At 42.7% G+C, this 19,277-nt stretch overlaps 1 protein-coding gene across 2 annotated transcripts in view; it reads left to right on the forward strand.

The window, feature by feature from the left end:
• Positions 1–19,277, forward strand: part of KDM2A (lysine demethylase 2A) — a 142,151-nt gene that overhangs the window by 110,677 nt on the left and 12,197 nt on the right. The window contains exons 15-20 of one of the 2 annotated variants that reach the window (XM_068255551.1): positions 734–865; positions 3,292–3,372; positions 5,103–5,150; positions 8,181–8,806; positions 12,862–13,025; positions 16,684–16,842. In XM_068255551.1, the coding sequence (XP_068111652.1) occupies positions 734–865; positions 3,292–3,372; positions 5,103–5,150; positions 8,181–8,806; positions 12,862–13,025; positions 16,684–16,842 (1,210 nt within the window). The remainder of the gene's footprint in view (positions 1–733; positions 866–3,291; positions 3,373–5,102; positions 5,151–8,180; positions 8,807–12,861; positions 13,026–16,683; positions 16,843–19,277) is intronic. The other variant, XM_068255552.1, reaches the window with a different exon arrangement.

Consider the following 19,277-nt stretch of genomic DNA (forward strand, 5'->3'; position numbering starts at 1 on the left):
CAAGGGCGTTCCTACATGGTTTCCAATGCTGAGATTGGGCACCTCTCGCTCCTTGGCCGCACCTCCAGCTGCACCCCCACCTCAGTCTCTCCTTGCAGTGTCGTGACCCAGAGGTCACGAAACTCAAAGTGGGCCATGGCGGCCCACAGTATCTGCAAGGAGTGGTGGTGTTTGAGGCTACTTGATCCACTCAGCCCCCTGGATCAAGTAGCCGATTTTTTTTTTCCTTTTCTTTTTTTTTTTTTTTTTTTTTTCATCTTTTTTTTTTTTTTTTTCATCTTTTAAATGTTATGAGCACACCTCGTGCTCTCTTTAAAACGTTCCAACGTGAACTCTGGCAAGCATCTTCATAGTTGTAGACTTTGGAACTAATTTTCTATAGTGCACCCACTCATCCTGTGGATGTAGACTGGTTTTACTTTAAAAAAAAGTTAGATGGTCAGTTTTTTCAACCCTCTCCTGGATCATGTCAGGTCATAAAGGTTATTTAGCAAAATGTGTGCTGCTTGCTGTGTCCAGATGGCTGCAGTTACGCAACTCCTAATTTATTAACCCTTCATCTAGCTTTGCTATGGGTTGATTGGAGCCAGGCAAAGTTTTCAAACCTGTAATTTCTAATGGCAAACCATTTTTATCCGTTTTGTCCATTTGTGGGATAACTTTTTCTTTCTAGCTCAAGGAAAATATTATTCAATTAAGCCTTTTAACTAATAAATCCACTTTCGTCCTTCAGCCCAGATTGCCCCACTCTGTGACCTGTGCCGTATGCGGGGAGGTGGACCAGACCAATGACTCACAAGACTTTGAAAGGAAGCTGATGGAGTGTTCATCCTGCAATGAAATCGTACATCCTGGCTGTCTGGATGTAAGTACCCAATAAATCTTCTTTGCTGCAATTAAACTAGCATTTGAAAATTCACAGATAGGAACATTTCTTAGCAATACTGAGGTTATGTGAAAGACCTGTAGTAGGCCTGAACGATTTTAGAAAAAAATTGAATTGAGCGATTTCTGTCTGAAATTGCGATTTCGATTCGATGCACGGTTTCTTTCCAATCAAGCTTTGTTCACCCTCTTTGCCTAGTTGTTCCCTCCTCTGTCTCTCTTTGTGCCCCCTTTGCCTCTTTATGCCTCCTCTGGGTCTCTCTCTTGTCCCCTTTGTGTCTCTGTGCCCGCTCTTTCTCTCTGTGTCCCTCTGTGCCTCCTCTGTCCCCCAAGCTGCATCAGTTCTGGACATAGCTTCTAATGCACGGAATACTTCCTGTATGTCATGTGACATACAGGAACCCGGAGTTTTGCCAAGCACACTTCTTCAAACTTCCCCCATGTGAAAATGATGTGATTGCGATAATTGCAGCTTTGACGATTCCGAAATTGTGATCTTGGTGATCACGATTTCGATTTAAATTCGATTTATCTTTCAGGCCTAACCTGTAGTGTCTTCGTCTGTTGAATTGTTTTGGAAGTGTGATGTTTAGAGTACAATCATAATGTAAATTTCCTGGCACCAGGCTTAAAGTGTACCTTAGACCAGAAATAAAAAAAAAATTATACATACCTGGGGCTTCCTGCAGCCCTCTACTCGGTCCCTCAGTCTTCCAAGGCCGCCTGGATCCTCCGCTAGGTGGCCCGATAATTCCGGCAGTCGATGCAAGTGCAGTCCAGCTGCGTGCACTCTTCTGGCGCCAGGAGCGTTCTGCGTCTGTGGAGTACTACTACAGAATGCTCCTGGCGATGTGGCACCAGAGTGTGCATGCGCAATGTACCCCGGCTCACAGAGTTATTGGGGCATCTAGGCTAAAATCCAAATTTACTTTAAAAGTTAGGTGTTTTTCTTTTTGTTTGCTTTTAAAAAGTCTAGTAATGCTTTGGAAGATGATGCTTACCAGGAGAGGTGAGAAATACAGTCATTCTTACAGCTGCTGCTAATCTCTGCAAATAAAGGTTGGGGGGGATGATACTGGCATACTACCAAGGAATTCTTAAAGGAGTATGGGGTACTACTAGACAACCAAGAAAATAATAAAGAGGAAATGTGTACCACTAGACTATCAGGGGATGCTTAAAGGGGGTACCACTAGACTACTAATGAAATTGGCTCCTGACCGGCTCACAGAGCTCTGCCCTCATATCGTTGGCAGAGTGAGGGGCCTGCAGTGATGGGTGAGTGGCGGGTTCATGCGGCAATTCGTCGGTAACCCCCATTTTTTGGTACCAGCAGTCCCAGCAATCTATGGTCCTTAAAGAGAACCAGAGGCGAGGTTCTAACAATGAAATCCCCATAGAGAGGCTGGGGCTGCTTATATTGCCCAGCCTCTGTTGCCATTTAGATTCCCCCTAAGCCCCCCCCCCCTGCGCTCAGCGAGACCCCATAATTCACAGCCGTGCAGCCGACACTGAGCGTGTCAGCAGCGGCTATGGTGACCTTTGTGATGCCAGTCTCCGCTCTCCCCCGCCTCCTGCATTGCTCCGGCCCACGTCCTTTCCCTCCACGCTGATTGGAGAGAAGGGACACGGGCACGGACCGGAGTTCTGCAGGAGGCGGGGGAGAGCGGAGACTGATGTTACAAAGGTAAACACAGCCGCACAGCGCGGCTGTGAATTATGGGGTCTCGCTGAGCGCAGGGGGGGGGGCTTAGGGGGAATCTAAATAGCAACAGAGGCTGGGCTCTATAAGCAGACCCAGCCTCTGTATGGGGATTTAATTCCCAGAACACCCCGCCTCTGGTTCTTTTTAAAGTGGATCCGAGATGAAAAGCTAACTATAACAAGTAACTTGTCTATATATCTTATCTAAAGTTTAGATGGTTTCTACAGCAAATCTAGCTGCAAACAGTTTTAATAGAATATGATTATTTATTCCCGTGATACAATGACAGCGGCCATGTTGTTTGTAAACATTACAAAGAGACAGGCTTATCTGTATCTTGAGTCATCAGCCTAATCCACTCTCCTCCTCCCCTCTGCCTCTGAAATCAATGGCTAGTAACACCTCCCCCTCCTGCCCAGACTGAGCTCCCATGTGCCCTTGCTACTGCCAAGGCTCTCTGAAAACCTGTGGGCGTGGCTTTTTTAGTTTATAGGGAATTACAGTATTAAAACAAAAACAAAAAATATTTGGCTCGAGGAATGCCCTATAAACAATAGGAAAGGAACACAATTATGCAATGATGTGTAAAAGTTTACCTCGGATCCACTTTAAGGGGCCAGAGACTGCTGGTATGCAAGTGGTTAATAAGAAAATGGAATGTCGTTTTTTAAACCTATCCTGCACACATCTTCCTTTTACAGATGGACGGTGAAGGCTTGTTGAGTGATGAGCTACCAAACTACTGGGAGTGCCCTAAATGTTACGAGGGCCGCAAGTACACGGTGAGTACGTCGCACCTTCTTGTGATTCTCTTCAAATGGAGTAAATGAATAACTTATTTGACTAGGATATTTATAGCGTCTGTGCTCAAATTAGACAATCCTAAAATGCATGTTTTTCTGAACCCTATGTAAATTTCAGGCTGGTGAAAAGCAAAACTTTTAATGCCGATATTTTTAACAATATTAACCTCCCTGGCGGTTAATTTCTTTTTTGCCAAATAGGCAAAAATCCTTTTTTTTGTTTTTTTTTTTATGTAAAGCAACCAGAGTGGTAGCTACATGAAACACCACTAGAGGGCGCATGTGTCCCTCTAGTGCGATCGTCGCCGGCATCAATAGCAAACAGGGTACCGCGTATAGAACGCGCTCCCCTGTTTGGCTTCTCCTGTCGCCATGGCGACGATCGGAATGACGTCAGCCGACGTCCTGACGTCAGACGCCTCCGATCCAGCCCATAGCGCTGCCCGGAACTCATTGGTCCGGGCAGTGCAGGGCTCTGGCGGGGGGGGGGGCCTCTTCTGCCGCTGCGTGCGGGCGATCTGTACGCGCGGCTAGCAAAGTGCTAGCTGCGCGTACAGCACTTTAAATGGCCCAAATCGCCCCACCAGGGGCTGAGATATCTTTCTGCGCGGCATAGCCCGAGCTCAGCTCAGGCTTACCGCCAGGAAGGTTAAAGCCTAACTAAATCTAACGATTTTAAAGGAGATCTGTGGGCCGCTGGAAATGGCATAGACGCGAGCAGTCAGAAGCTTTGCACATACTGCCTACGTGGTGGTGCAAATGCCTCATTGCCTAAAATAAATAAGATAAACTTTGACTGCTGGTATTACATATGGTAATTTGAATGAACGTGGTCTTCCAGAGCTTACTAACATTACATTAAACTCTATTTTAAATGTAGAGGTGTTATTTGGGACAGTAACCCGTAGCACCAAAAATAGCCCCTTACTAGTTGACACAAATGCATGGCAATGTCATATAACAACCCCCTATAGATGAAGACCGTTTCAGACCAAGTCTCTCCATACACAACTCGTATGCTTAATCAAAGAGAATGTCCGCCCAAAGGAATGAAGATGCTGTGTAGGCCAGAAGCCTCCAATATCCTATCAAAGGTAGTGGTGCGCCTGTCCAATGTCACTGAGGTACTTGTATGTAATGTAAAAGTATCTCCGCTTCGCCTGACAAGTAACGCTTGGAACTCTAGCGGAGACCAAAAAAATGTCAAAGGGGAGTACTAGGCATAGATACAGCAATGGCAACCCGTTGCAATACTGCTAAGTTACCTTGCTTACTTTTCTCCACCATTGCTCTTGGTATGTATGTATTCAAGATGCCTGGCCAAAGTACATCTTCAATAACACAATGTAGCAGTAGTGTGTTGTTGTTGTTTTTTTTAATACCCTGAAACCGTAACCTTTATGGGTGAAGATGATGCTTTTTTTGGGGGGGGATTTCAGTGTTTGCTAGTGCATATTTGAGTGCTGAGCTTCTATGCTCAGTTTGTAAAAGTCATTTGATAGTCCTTTAAAATGGACCTCACATCAACCTTGCTAGTCCTGTGCGTGAACCCCCCCCCCCCAGCATACTTGAATACTTCAATTGGACCTCAGAGACCTTTTTTAGCCTGGGCAAAATTTCCTTGAATATATTATGCATAGAAATGGCAAATCCCTTCGTCACAAGAATAACTGAAAATGAATTGTGCCTTTTGACTGTATGTTTTTCAGGTTGGTACGAATAAAGAGCGAGTCCCAAAGCACAGTGAGAGTCGTAAGGTGGGGTTCTTAGGATAAGTGTAGAGTTCTCCAGGTGACGGTGAAATAGCCACTAAAAGTCTTTTGTGCACCAGCTTTCTTTATGCTGGGAATACACCATGCATTTTTTTGGCAGCTAGATGGTTCGATAGATAATTTCTGACATGTGCGATCTTAACGATTGTTTTCCTGATCGATTTCTCATAGAAGTGAATGGAAAGAGATAAGAAAAGATAAGAGAAATTGACCGGAAAATCAACCGAAAAAAAAAACGCATCATGTATTCCCAGCATTACTTCTGAATCTCGCTTTCTCCTGTCTAACTTTTTTTTTTTTTGTTTTTTTTGAAGTGGGGATGTGTCTCCAAAACTGAGGAATTTCTGTTTAAGCTTCCATTAAATAGAGTCTAGTTTTTATTTGTGTTGCTACATTGACCAAAAACTATTTAAGCAAACTGGTTTTATATGTATCGAAACTTAAGGATTCCCAGGAGCCAGATATAATTTTTAAGAAGCCCTGGCTGTTAACTTTTCAGGTTTCTACAATCCTGATGAAAAAAATCCTGTTAGCATTGGATTGGGGCAGCCTGGCTTGTGAATCCCATAATTATATTTAGGACTTTGTCACTTGCAGGATGCTGAGAACTGTCAAATTGATGCTAAGAACAGTCTATTTCTATTACAACTAACTTGGTATGGTCACATTTTTAACACAAACCATTTCAATATTGTTAATGCTGTGAGATTGGCAAATACTTTTTTTTTTTTTATACTCCTTTTTCTATCAGCCTGCAGTTTATAAGCAGTATAGAAATTGGTGCAGGTTGACAATTTTGGACCATTATGTTGCAAATACTTAAATTGAGTGTACTCTGCACCTGCATTGCAGATAATCTTATTTACTTTTAACCATTTTACTGCAGTGTAAATGTATATAGGTTATTACCAGACAGACAGTAGCTGAATTTCTCAACTGCATGTACTCTATATGGAACGCCATGGAAAAAGATGGTGCTATGAATTGGCAGTAATGGCATTACATGGATAGATTATGGGAACTTTTATCAGGGCTGTGGAGTCAGTACGAAAATTCTCCGACTCCTCAGTTTATGAAACCACCAACTCCAGGTACCCAACATTTATCCGACCCCTACTCCACAGTGCTTGCATTGCTATGGAGTTGGTACAAAAATCGCCCAGCTCTAACTCCTCAGTTTATGAAACCACCGACTCTGACTCCAACTCAAAGTACCCAAAAATTGCTTTGACTCCGACTGCACAGCCCTGACTTTTACAAAGCTTTTTATAATGTAGCAGAGACCATCCAAATTGTAATCTCCACTCTGGAAAGCTGTAGCTGTGGAAACAAAATATGTGGGAAATTGTCTTTGATAGGGAGCTTACCCTTAACTCTTGTTTGCAGAAAGATTGTGGAGTTCAGATACAGCAGACAGCAAAGCATTTTCACTGCTTTATAAATGGGAGAAAAGAGAACATCTTGCTTCGTATGTCAAAGAAAAAAAAAACACTGGCTGAGATGACCCTCCCTAAAGAGGCCCTATTATTATTATTTATTATTATTATTATTATTATTCTTATTTATGGTACTACTGTGTAATTTATACAGACCACTAGGTCTGGAGCACAGTTTATATGGACCAGTACATCCCTAGCACAGAAGTACAAATGCTTAACCCCCCCCAACAGTGACCCTACGAGTATCACCCTAAGTGAGGCTTCCTCTGGGTATAAAGTGCATTTTATTTACGCCCTAGGGCCTTACTGGTCCCTATAGATTATACAGTAGGACCAGTGTTCAATATCTAGATACATTAGGTTTATAGTCAGTGATGATCATATTTATATTTTTCTAATAAAAGTTATAGTTTAATTTATTAAATGTTCTAGTTAGGGGTCATCTTTCCTAATTTAAAGAAGCTATTATTGAACACCATCTACCTGTACTGCTTTATAAACAGGAAAAAGGGGTAAAAGTGACCCTACATAGGACTGCATGAGAGCAAATTTGTGACAAAGCTGCCTATAATACACATCTCTGCCTCCTGAGCAGGAGCCAATGCAGCTAACCAAGCTGTCTTTAGCAGGACTTTCTGGTTTAGAAGGCAAGCTATACCCTTTCCTGCCACACCTCTTTCCACCTCTACTATGCCTCTTATCTGCTCCGTGGTTATGTCACCTGGCCTCTACAATATGGCAGAGCCTATGCAGATTATTTGGGGGGGGCGCGCCTAACTAGATTCTCATCTCTATAGTAATTTTGACCTGTGGGTTAACAGAGCCTCCTTATTAGCTGCTGCAACCAGCACTGCAGAGCTTGTAAGCTGCATTAGGCCTGAAAGAAACTAGCAGCGCTTTTCGAAGCCTTTTATAAGCGCTTGTGATTTGAAAAGCTCTTGCTAATGTAATGCTATGGGTGTGATCCCACTTGAGGGATGCGATTTAAAAAAAATCCACCATAGCATTACATTAGTAAGTGCTTTTTAAACCCCCAAGTGCTTAGAAATGCATTGCTAGTGGGTCCCAGTTCTCACTGCCAGATGGTAACGAACTGACTCATTACAGCGTCACTGCAAACTGTAAAAAACAAAAACCTTTTCTGCCAATCCTTTATTAGTGGACTATGAAAACTACATTATTTCAATAGCGGTACTCGACTGTATCCTGGGCAACCCTGTTTGGAGGAGAACAAGTTAGAGAGAAAAGGCTAGATTGACTAAATGTAGAAGTATGGCAAACACATTCTTCACTAATAACTGTAGGGCAACATGGGTGTAAATAATGGACTCGCATCGCATTGGCTTAGCCTAGTCTATTGTAAACTGGTAACCTGCAGAAAAAGTGAGGTTTTGATTCCATAGATAAACCTTATACTTTAATGGGCTAAAAGCTTCAGATAACATTTACATTATTTACCTTCTACCATCTTCACAGTGTTTTGTCAACTGGTAAATGGCTGTTGCTCTTTGAGGTGATATGTATAGATCAAGGTAGCTTTATCTGATACAAGATACATTTCATTTTCTATTTACAGAAACGGAAGGCTGTGGATAACTGTGACTTGGACCCCCATTTATCAGCCAAAGTTTTGAGGCCTCCCCTAGTACAGAGTCCACCATCTCCACCACTTCTGCTTCTGCCACCTTCTCCATCATCTGGTCCTCCCACGCCTCCACCAAACACACAAGTCACACTTCCTGGCCGGGAAGAGAGAGCCATGCGGCGACAGCTGACCAGAGAGAAAGAAAATCACCCGAGTGGGCGAGAGCAGTCTGAGGCTGACCGTGTCTGGCATCGTGGTTCCTACCTCACTGTCACACTACAGCGACCTCCTAAAGAGCTCAGTAGTTCTTCGATTGTTCCAAAACTGCAAGCCATTACACCAAATTCACAACATTCCATCCGACTGCCGCCTCCTCAGCCGCCTGATTATTATTATGATGATGAGGAAGAAGAAGAGGAGGAGGAAGAGGAAGAAGATGATGAGGAGGAGGACGAGGATGATGAGGAGGATAGTGAGGAAGGGGAAAATGGCCTTATGTCAGGACACAAAAAAGACCAGCTGTCCGTTCAAAAGGATGTATGGCTCTCAGTCTTCCAGTACCTCACCAAGAAGGAGCTGTGTGTGTGCATGAGGGTCTGCAAAGCATGGTATAAATGGTGAGTGTTTGCACTTTTCCTTTGGCTATTTGCAGTGAATTTAGCTGATCACTTTTAATACTACTTATCCTGATGTGCTGTCAGTTTCTGGACTAGCCACCATAATAATATAAAAGCACTTTGGTGCTTATTCCCACTAGTAGTTGTCAATAGTGCACTGATTATCCATGCAATTTTTTGTTATAATCTCAGTGTATAAGTTCAGTGTTCTCCCTAGAATTTTTTTTCAAGTCTGGTGGCATGAAAAAGTAGCCGGGAGGAATGCAGGGCTGAAGCAACTCTACTTACAGGAAGGGCATGAGACAATGACAGCCAGGTGCTCACCAAAATTAGCTGGGTGGAGCACCCGGCTAAAAGAGCCTGGGGAGAACACTGAAGCTACTCATTACTTTAGAGACTGGCATGCATGTGGAGCTTTTTTAGTGTATCACTCTGCAGTGAGAAGGAATTAGTCTGCCATGGTTATTTCCCTTTGCACAGTGCCAGTGGCCTAGCTATCCTGCTGATATTTCTGACTTCAATATTGTCTGAATCACGCCTCTGAAATAAGTATGGTTAGTGTGCAGTGACTTCACAAAAGCCCCCGCTGCCACTGCAGATGGGGGGGGGGGGGAGTGCTGGGGTGGTCTTGTACCTAATATAATAATGCAGAAGGTGCAGAGGAAGCCTTATAAATTATCTGCTCCAGCAATCGCATCTCCTCCCTTTCCTGTTTAGTTAGCAAGTACCTTGTAGCCAGCCAATCACCATGCGGAGACGGAAACCGCATGGTGATTGGCTGGCTACACGGTACTTGCTAACTAACTAGGAAGTGGAGGAGATGCGATTGCTGGAGCAGATAATGTATAAGGGCTCGTTTCCACTAGTGCGGTGCGGAATCGCCTGCATTCCACCGCGGACAAAATCGCATGCGGGTGCGATTCCGCATGCGTTTTTGCCGCGATTTCGCATGCGATTCCGCATAGGTAAGGCTGTATGCGATTTTAACCATGTCACTGCCTGAGTGAAATAACATTAATACCTATGCGAAATCGCATGCGATTTCGCGTCAAAAAACGCATGGTCACCCCGCATGCGATTTCCCTATTAGTTACATTAGCGGCGATTCGCGCACATTCCTTCTGCACGCAAAATCTGACGGCCCTGCTGTGCAGATTTCTGCTGCACCAAAAACCGCTGCCGCAGCCGCACAAGTGGTAACAGCCCCATCCACTTACATTGCCTATGCGAATCCGCGTGCAGTGCCCGCATGCGGATTCGCTATAGTGGAAACGAGCCCTAAGGCTTTTGCTGCACTTTCTGCATTATTACATTAGGCACCAGACCAGGCCCCCCTAGCTCCTGGTCTGCTGATAGATCTCAGCAAGGGGGCCTGATCAGTTATAGGTTCCCTCCTGCTAGTGTGGTCGGATTTTAATCAAATCATCTGATTTGCATACTTTGCTTTGTTATATGGTTTTTAAGGTATTGGAGCTACAGAATCAGCAGAACAACCATGCAAATGTCATTGTTTTTTTTTTTTTTTTTTTTTTTTTTTTTAACAGTTAAAGTTTATTGCATTTTTAAGTGAACACAGTTAGGTACAGAGCAGATCGTAATTTGAGCATCAAAAAGAATACAATTACATAGAATTACATTAAAAACAGTGTGGCTTGCTGTAGCAGCGAACTGAGTTATAGTGTACCATCATTTGCATATTGAATACTTATCTGCTGCTAACCGAACTGCTCCGTAAAGAGGAAAGTTGAAGCTAGAGGTGAGTATTGAATACCCACTGAAGAAAATAAGAGGAAAGAAAAGAGAGTAAAGAGTAGTCCGCCTCCGGTCCGCGACCCCACCACACCACTAATCTAGGATTGGAATAAAGTTTTCATTTGTTGGATCTAGGACTCTGTTTTCCCAAACTCCCCAAATTTTACCAAATTTCTTGGGACTTTTTCTGTTTAAGTATGTAGCCCTGTATAAAGGTAGAGCATTATTTATAGTTTTGGCCCACATACCAAGTGTAGGTGTAGACTGTTTCCTCCAAAGTTTTAATATTTCCTTTCTAGCATAAAAGCAAAGCAATCTTACCAGATTTTGTCTATGAGTTGAAAGGTTAGGTTTATCCAGTTTCCCAAGTAGGAGCATACCCATATCCAGTGGAAAAGAGGTTTGTAACAATGTATTGATTATAGTAAGGACATTTTCCCAGAATGGGATAATTCTAGGACATGACCAGAAAATGTGTGTGAAGCTACCTACCCCCACCAAGCATCTCCAGCAGACATCTGAGTTGGTGCTGCTCATCCTGTGAAGTCTTTCAGGAGTGAGATACACTCTATGCAAAAATTTGGTTTGAATAAGCTGATCATTAGCTGCAACTACTGTGGTAGGGAATTCTGCCAGGATTGTGTCCCAGTCTTTAATAGTCAAAGTAGGTATATCAGCTGACCATTTTTGAAAGCTTTTGTTAAGTCTTGGGTGATTACTGTTAAGGAGCTCAATGTAGATAGCAGAGAGAGTTTTGGGAAGATCCTTAGTCATAAGAAGTTGTTAAAGTCCATCGGTAATCAGGTCTGGAGGTCTAGAGCCAAATTGTGATCTATGGGCGTGACGTAGTTGCAGGTACCTGAACAGGTGTTTGTTAGGTAGGTTGTACTGCACCTTTAGCTCTTGAAATGTGCTTAAGGAGTTGTCATGTTGGACATGGGACAGATTCTTGATACCATATTTTGCCCAAGCAATTGGATCGGGGATAGTGGTAAAATGTTTGAGGTTTGGATTTCCCCATAGCGGCGTATAAGGGGAGATAGTGTTAGGTAGTAGTATTGGCTCTAACCACAACCCAGGCCTTCCAGGTCGCCGCCATAGCCACTGTAGTTTGGGGGTTGGCCTTGGGTCCTCTGTATGGGAGATTAGTGAGTTGCTCGTAGGAGCCCAACACCGCTGCCTCAGCATTCACCGCCGGGTTCGATTCATCTTGTGAAAACCACCAACGTATAGTAACGAGCATTGAAGCCCAGTAATATTTTTGGAAATGTGCAAGTGCAAGGCCTCCCCTGCATTTGGGAAGCTGTAAAAGGTCTAAAGCAAGTCGTGGTTGTTTGCCTGCCCATACGAAAGATAGGATTATTTTATCTATACGTTTAAATAATGAGGTTGGGAGCCACACTGGGCACTGTCTAAACACATAGGTAAACTTGGGTAGGAAGATCATCTTGAGCAGGTTTCAAATGTCATTGTTTATAGGAAATAAATATGACAGCCTCATATTACTTTCACTAAAGGGTCATTGTAAATAACTTAGGATACTGAGCATATAAAGTTGGCTTTGTAGAGGCTGAACAACAAGAGTACGCAGGCAGCCATTATCCACATATGCTAACCTATCAGAAATTGTAATGCTAGGTACACATGAGATTTTCTGGCAGATTTACTGTCAGATCGATTATTTCCAACATGTTCCATCTGATTTTTGATCGATTCTCCATATAATCGAACTGACCGGAAATCTGCCAGAAAATCTCAATGTGTGTACCTAACATAAGAATGTTGAGTTCATTTAACTTTCCTACCCTTCCCCACTATCTAACCTCTGCACTCCCATTGAGTAACAGTTTGCTACTTTAACATTAGAGTGAATGTCCGCTGTGTTCTCTTTTTTTCCTTTCGCCTCCAAACTCTTCAAGCACCTGGTTTAAAAACGACTGTCCTATTTTGTCGACTAATGCTTTATTCAACGCCCTTCAATCTGGATTCCACCACCCACTCCAAACAACCTCATCTGCCCTGTCCCTCACACCTGCTTCTGTGTCGCACTCAACTGAGCACTAAACAACTAACCTCCATGTAGTAACATTTTATGTGCCCAATACCAAAACTTTTTTTTTTACAATTATGTAACCATTCATAAGATAATACTGAAGGCAATCTAATTTCGGTGTCTGCGATAAACCTCAATGACTAGAACTATAGTATTTTAATATTAATACATATTTCTGCAAATAGCAAGAATGAAAATGGCAATTAGAAAACTTTTACCTTGGCGAATAAAAACATTTTTATTTTTTTAGGGCTTCTGACAAACGCCTCTGGTCCAGAATCGATGTAAGCCGCTGCAAATCTCTGGTGCCTCAGGCCTTGAGTGGCATCATTAGAAGACAACCAGTGCAGCTCGACCTGAGCTGGACAAATGTGTCCAAGAAGCAGCTTACATGGCTGGTCAACAGATTGCCTGGTGAGTAAATATTGCGAGGAACAGCATTTCCCTCCTTTTGATAAAACTATAGCCAAGAGACACTAGGATTCTTATCCACAGCAACCAATAATCTTTCTGCCTCCTCCTCCTGCCTAGTATTAGAAACGTCTTAGTATAATGTTCACTTAAGGCAAGAGTGTTATATTTTTTTTTTTACAAAAAGATAAACGGGTTTATTGTGTAAACCTTCAATTAGATGAAATATTTGTTGTTCACTAATTGCAGGGGAATCAAAGCCATCTTGGCTTTACTGTGTCACCTTTAGCAACCAAAGCAAGGCTGGCATTTCTGTCCAAATTTTATATAACTGATTACTAGCTTCCAGCAGTGACTGACAGATTTCTTGTGTTGAGCATACCTATGCCATTCTTTGTCCCCTTCTTATGGACCTCCCTCAGGTGACTACAGTAGACCTGCTTTTCAAAATGTAAACCATCCCTGAAGCATACTCAGGGAATAGAAAAAAAGAGCACAAGATGAAACTCAACACATTCATTGGTTACCCACATTGACATCGAGTGGATCCAGAGATTGTTATAAAGCAAACTGAGAATAAGGTACTTCTAAAAGATTTGGACAGGAAACTCTCTGTTATGAAAGATCATCATACTAAAACACCTTTGTCTCATACATCTATGGGTTGTTTTCAGTTCATTCAATGGTAATGACCGAATTGCTTTACTGGAGAGAGCTCACAAAGCGTGTTTTTTTTTATTTTTATTTTTTTTTGTGTGATTAAACCATTCGGTTTAAGTAAGAATAGGTCAACACAATATTAAAACACTGCGGTAGTAATAGTCATCATATACAGTGGTTTGCAAAAGTATTCGGCCCCCTTGAAGTTTTCCACATTACTGCCACAAACATGATTCAATCTTATTGGAATTCCATGTGAAGGACCAATACAAAGTGGTGTACACGTGAGAAGTGGAATGAAAATCATACATGATTCCAAACATTTAAAAAAACAAAAAACTGCAAAGTAGGGTGTGCGTAATTATTCAGCCCCCTGAGTCAATACTTTGTAGAACCACCTTTTGCTGCAATTACAGCTGCCAGTCTTTTAGGGTATGTGCATTAAAAGGGTTGCCCGATAAGTTGAATTGTAGAATGTCTGCAAGTACTCAGATCTTCGGTGTCACTGTAACACTACTCTCACACCAACCCTACTCTATGTATGCCTAGCCTTCCCTATATAACACTAAGGCTACGGTCACATTATGAAACGTGGATGGGATATGTCTCTAATAAATGGAGATCATTTTTGAGATATGTTTGGACAGATCATTTATTTGATTAATTATGCATAGGGTAGCTGTAACCCTCAACCAGTTATAGGCAGCTTTTTCTTGTTTGGAGTATTACCCAATATTCTCTTAGACAACCTCTGAGGCTGTCACAGAGCAGCTGTATTTGTACTGACATTAGATTACTCACAAGTCCACTATATTTAGTCATTAGCACTCATCAGGCAATGTCTTTGGGCAGCTGACTGCACTCAGACCGAAGGGGGCTGAATAATTACGCACACCCCACTTTGCAATTTTTTTTTCTTATTTTTTTTTTAATGTTTGGGATCGTGTATAATTTTGTTCCACTTCTCACGTGTACACCACTTTGTATTGTTTTGTTTCACGTGGAATTCCAATAAAATTGATTCATGTTTGTGGCAATAATATGACAAAATGTGGAAAACTTCAAGGGGGCCGAATACTTTTGCAAACCACTGTATATGTACCTGGGAGAAAAATAATCTGTATAAGGAGATGTGATGAACCTGACATGTTAGCAGAATAATAATAGGTAATAGAACAGGAGAAAAGCAAAGTTTATGAGCTGCAGAAAGTTTCTTAGTTTATTAGAATGTCAAAGGAATAGGTCTCTGTGGCAATCCCGTAACTTACTACAGTGCTTTCTGTGCCAGAGTAATCTTGAGTGGAAAGCTAAGGTGAGTACAAAATTGGGGCTTGTTCTATTGGAGGTTTTCCCTACACCAGTACTTTCTAGACAAGTATGGGATAAACCAATCTCAGCTTCTTGCAGTTGAGGTCTTGTTGCTTATTTTAGAAGGCCAAAAAATAATTTGCAAAATGGTCCCTTTCTTTAACTTTTACTGCTCACCACCCTTTCCTCTGCCCCCCTTCTCTTTCTGACTCTCTCTGCCCACACACTCTCTCTAGTGCTCAATGCCCTTTTTCTCCTACGTGCATTAAAAGGGTTGCTCGGTAAGTTGAATTGTAGAATGTCTGCAAGTACTCAGATCTTCGGTGTCACTGTAACACTACTCTCACACCAACCCTACTCTATGTATGCCTAACCTTCCCCATATAACACTAAGGCTACGGTCACATTATGAAACGTACGAACGCACGCCATCTGCATTTCTATGCGTTGCGTGGCTGATCCCATTCAAGTGAATGGGTCAGCCGCTCGTTTTGGCAAAAATGCGTGCAGCATGCGTTCCCGGACCGCACTGGTCCAGAATGCATGCAGTGTGAACCTCAGACTATGCAGTCTATGCACTTTATCATGTCTTGCGTGTCGGCCTCCTGCATGGGTTCCCGAAACGCGGATGGAAACGTGTGCAGTGTGAACTCGGCCTGACCCCTCTAACCTATGATAACCCAGTGCCTAAAGCTCCCCCATGTCCAAATTGATAATCTCTACAAGCTCACTTTTTGCACTGCATGTGGCGATGCCCTCTGTTAGGGCAAGTTACGGAGTCTTGATAATAGGTTGCTTGGAAATCTGTGAATGAGAAGGCCACTCAACAACTTTTTCTGAGGAATATGATAGACCACATAGGTTGATACAAAAATACGACTGAATTGATCTTTTTATAATTTTTGCTGAGAAGCTTTTAATATTTCAGAGGTAGATTTATCCATCTGTGCTTACAGTATATGATGGCCACTTACAGATACTTTCTATGGATTAGTTGATTTTTGTTAAGCTTTTGGAAGCCCCTCGTATCTGCCACTTATTACCAGGCATGAGATCAAAGAAACTGTGCAGGTTTTCAGGTACAACTGAGATGAGATTGTACCTAGCCTATTTTAGATGCCACATGAGCAGAATCCGAGTAGAACCAATTGTAGACAGAAGTAGACTGTATACACACACTAGATTACTCTGCCAAGACGCCCATTAACAACCGCCTCTGTCGAGATTCCAAGGTGTAGAGAAACCCCCCAAGTCAACGGCTCATGGGACGTCACTTATGGCACTCCATCGGGCCCTGACACCTCCCACCTTAGCCTAGCAACAGAACATGTCATTAGCCTGCAGGCTAGTGGCGCGCCTGTATAGCCTCAGCTCTGCAATTTCAACCGAGGAATCTGGTCCCGATCCTTCTGGGCAGAATGTCTTGTATGCAAGACTTTAGTGGCCAAAACTGAGGGGAAAAGATGTAGATTAAGATTTTATATATTATATCACAGGAATGAGCCAGGAAATATCAACTTTGTAATTGTGCTACTTTCTCATGTAATTCTTTTACAACCAATGGGAAACTGAAAAGTCTTAATCTTTTTACAATGCATGTTATCCTATGTACAATTTTTCACAATTGTTTTAATGAAGACAACATTTAATGAAACATTTAAACAATAATCATACCTTCTTTGATCATTCCTAGGATTGAAAGACCTCATTCTTGCAGGCTGCTCATGGTCAGCAATTTCTGCCCTTTGTAGTTCAAGTTGTCCGCTCCTGCGAACGTTAGATTTACGTTGGACTGTTGGAATCAAGGATGCACAAATCAGAGACCTCCTGACTCCAGCCTTGGACAAGCCAGGTATGAGCACGCTTGAGTCACGTTTAATGGCCCTTTTCAAAATAGAATTCCAAATTTGATGAAAAAAAATAAAATTTCCTCCAGGACAAGTATATGCATTGCAAAGATTACAGCAAGCATTATTATGGCGATTTATCTATTCTCTTTGCTTTGTCTCCGCTGCATGTGTGCTGATGGGAATGGGATGGCTGTATATGGGCTGTAAACAGATGCTTGGTATTCGGATATACCTCCAGCTGTAAATAGTCTGACTTGCATGATAAAAATACCAATTTCATGCAGTGAAAATTTGACAGAAGATATATTAGCATGTCTGTACCTGCAGACTGAACTAGAATGGTAATTGTGAGGACATTACATATTAAAATGGGTAGGAAGAGCAGCAGCAAGTGACCTGAGTGAATGCTTGTGAGGGAGCTGCACTGGCACCATTTATTATCTTATCTTCCAGCAATGGTACTTATGCTGGGCATACACTGAGCGTTTGTCCCTTATCAATCGAGCCGCTGATGGCTCGATTGATAATATCCGACAGGTCAGATGACCTGCCGGATCGATACCCCGCTCGAGCCCCACGGGCGGACCATAGCGGGGAATCGAGCGGAAGATAAGGAGCGCCCGCGGGGATAGAGCCAGCAGCTCGATCCGGTGCATAATCTATGCCGTGTATGCCCAGCATTACTGTTGTGGCAACCTAGGGGAGTTGGTCTGCCTATGTGACCTCTGTAGACTCCAGGTATTGCCTTTTGCTACCAGTAGTGACACTGACCATAGCCAAATACACTAGTGAAAAAACAATCATAAAAGAGGAGGGAATTCATGACTTATAAAAGAGGTGACGGAACTCCTTATCCGCTATAATCTGACAAATGTCCAAAAAGAAGCTGTCTCTTGCATATCGGAAGGTTTTTTAGACAGTAAAGGGGAAAAAAAAGCTGCTTAGTTATTAATCTGTTTTGCACTGTACGAAGATTTATCCAGGGCTGTGGAGTCTGTACAAAAATCTTCCAACTCCGACTCCTCTGTTTATGAAACCTCCGACTCCAGGAACCCAAAATAACTCTGACTCCTTGACTCCGACTCCTTAGTCTAATACTTAACAGGGCTGCGGATTTTGTACAGAAATCATCCGACTCGGACTCCTCAGTTTATGAAATCAACGACTCCAACTCTGACTCCAGGTACCCAAAATTGCCCCGACTCCACAGCTCTGGATTTATCTCATGTCACCTTGGGTACACTTTAACACCAAAGCAGCTAAAACTCATTAATAACCCCCTCTGCTACTTAAAGGGCTATTTAAAGAGTAACTGTTAGCCCCAAAAATGAAATTTAAATCTCTATTGCAATGTTTTAATTACTTTTCAAGGGAGCCAAAAAGGCAATGCAGAAGTTAAAAATCAATCTAATTTTTTTACTATGTAGCCTTTTCCCCAGGACGCAAAGCCGCATAACAGATACTGCTGAGCATGCCCATGTCTGCCCGACCCCCCCCCCCCCCCCTCTTCCCCCCCCCTCAGGACCAGGTGCCGATATATTCTCACCCCAAACAGCTGACCGCTCTGACACGGAGAGAGAGCGGGAGCACTTCCAGCGCCGCCACCGCAGAGCAGCCGCCGCCGAGTCACATGTGAGAGAATCACGAGCAGGAGAGAGATGCACGGCGGCGGCTGCTCTGCGGTGGCGGCGCTGGAAGTGCTCCCGCTCTCTCTCCGTGTCAGAGCGGTCAGCTGTTTGGGGTGAGAATATATCGGCACCTGGTACTGGGGGGGAGAGAGGGGTCGGGCAGACATAGGCATGCTCTGCATGCTGAAGCAGTATCTGTTATGCGGCTTTGCGTCCTGGGGAAAAGGCTACATAGTAAAAAAAATTAGATTGATTTTTAAATTCTGCATTGCCTTTTTGGCTCCCTTAAAAAGTAAATAAAACATTGCAATAGAGATTTAAATTTCATTTTTGGGGCTAACAGTTGCTCTTTAAAGCGGACCCAAACCAATCATTTTTTTAATTAAAAATATTTAGTTGCACTACTCTGACACATACAAAGATAAATAAACACTTCTTTAAGCCTATGAGCATTTCAGTGCATGCTTTTCACCCTTCTCTTTTCATATCTAGGGTTATACAGGTGGCAGCCATTAGCAATTCCTCCTTTGCCGGACACCTCCTACTCCACCAGTTTGCCGGATTCTGTCCCGGCAATATGAAAGGAAGGGAGGGGTTCCTCCAATAAATGTAAAATATTTTATATTTGTCGTCATGCAGCTGAATAAAAGTTGCTATTTATTATAATTTAGAAAATAGATTTTATTTCTGAAATCTTGTATTTTTAATTTGGGTCCACTTTAAGTGAGAAGAATATGGAGACTGCCATATTTATTTCCATATGCTTGTTTAGGGTCTGTGATTAAAAGTATTAGAGGCAGAGGATCAGC

The sequence above is a fragment of the Hyperolius riggenbachi genome, chromosome 10 (assembly GCF_040937935.1).
Source record: "Hyperolius riggenbachi isolate aHypRig1 chromosome 10, aHypRig1.pri, whole genome shotgun sequence".
Classification (NCBI taxonomy): Eukaryota; Metazoa; Chordata; class Amphibia; order Anura; family Hyperoliidae; genus Hyperolius; species Hyperolius riggenbachi.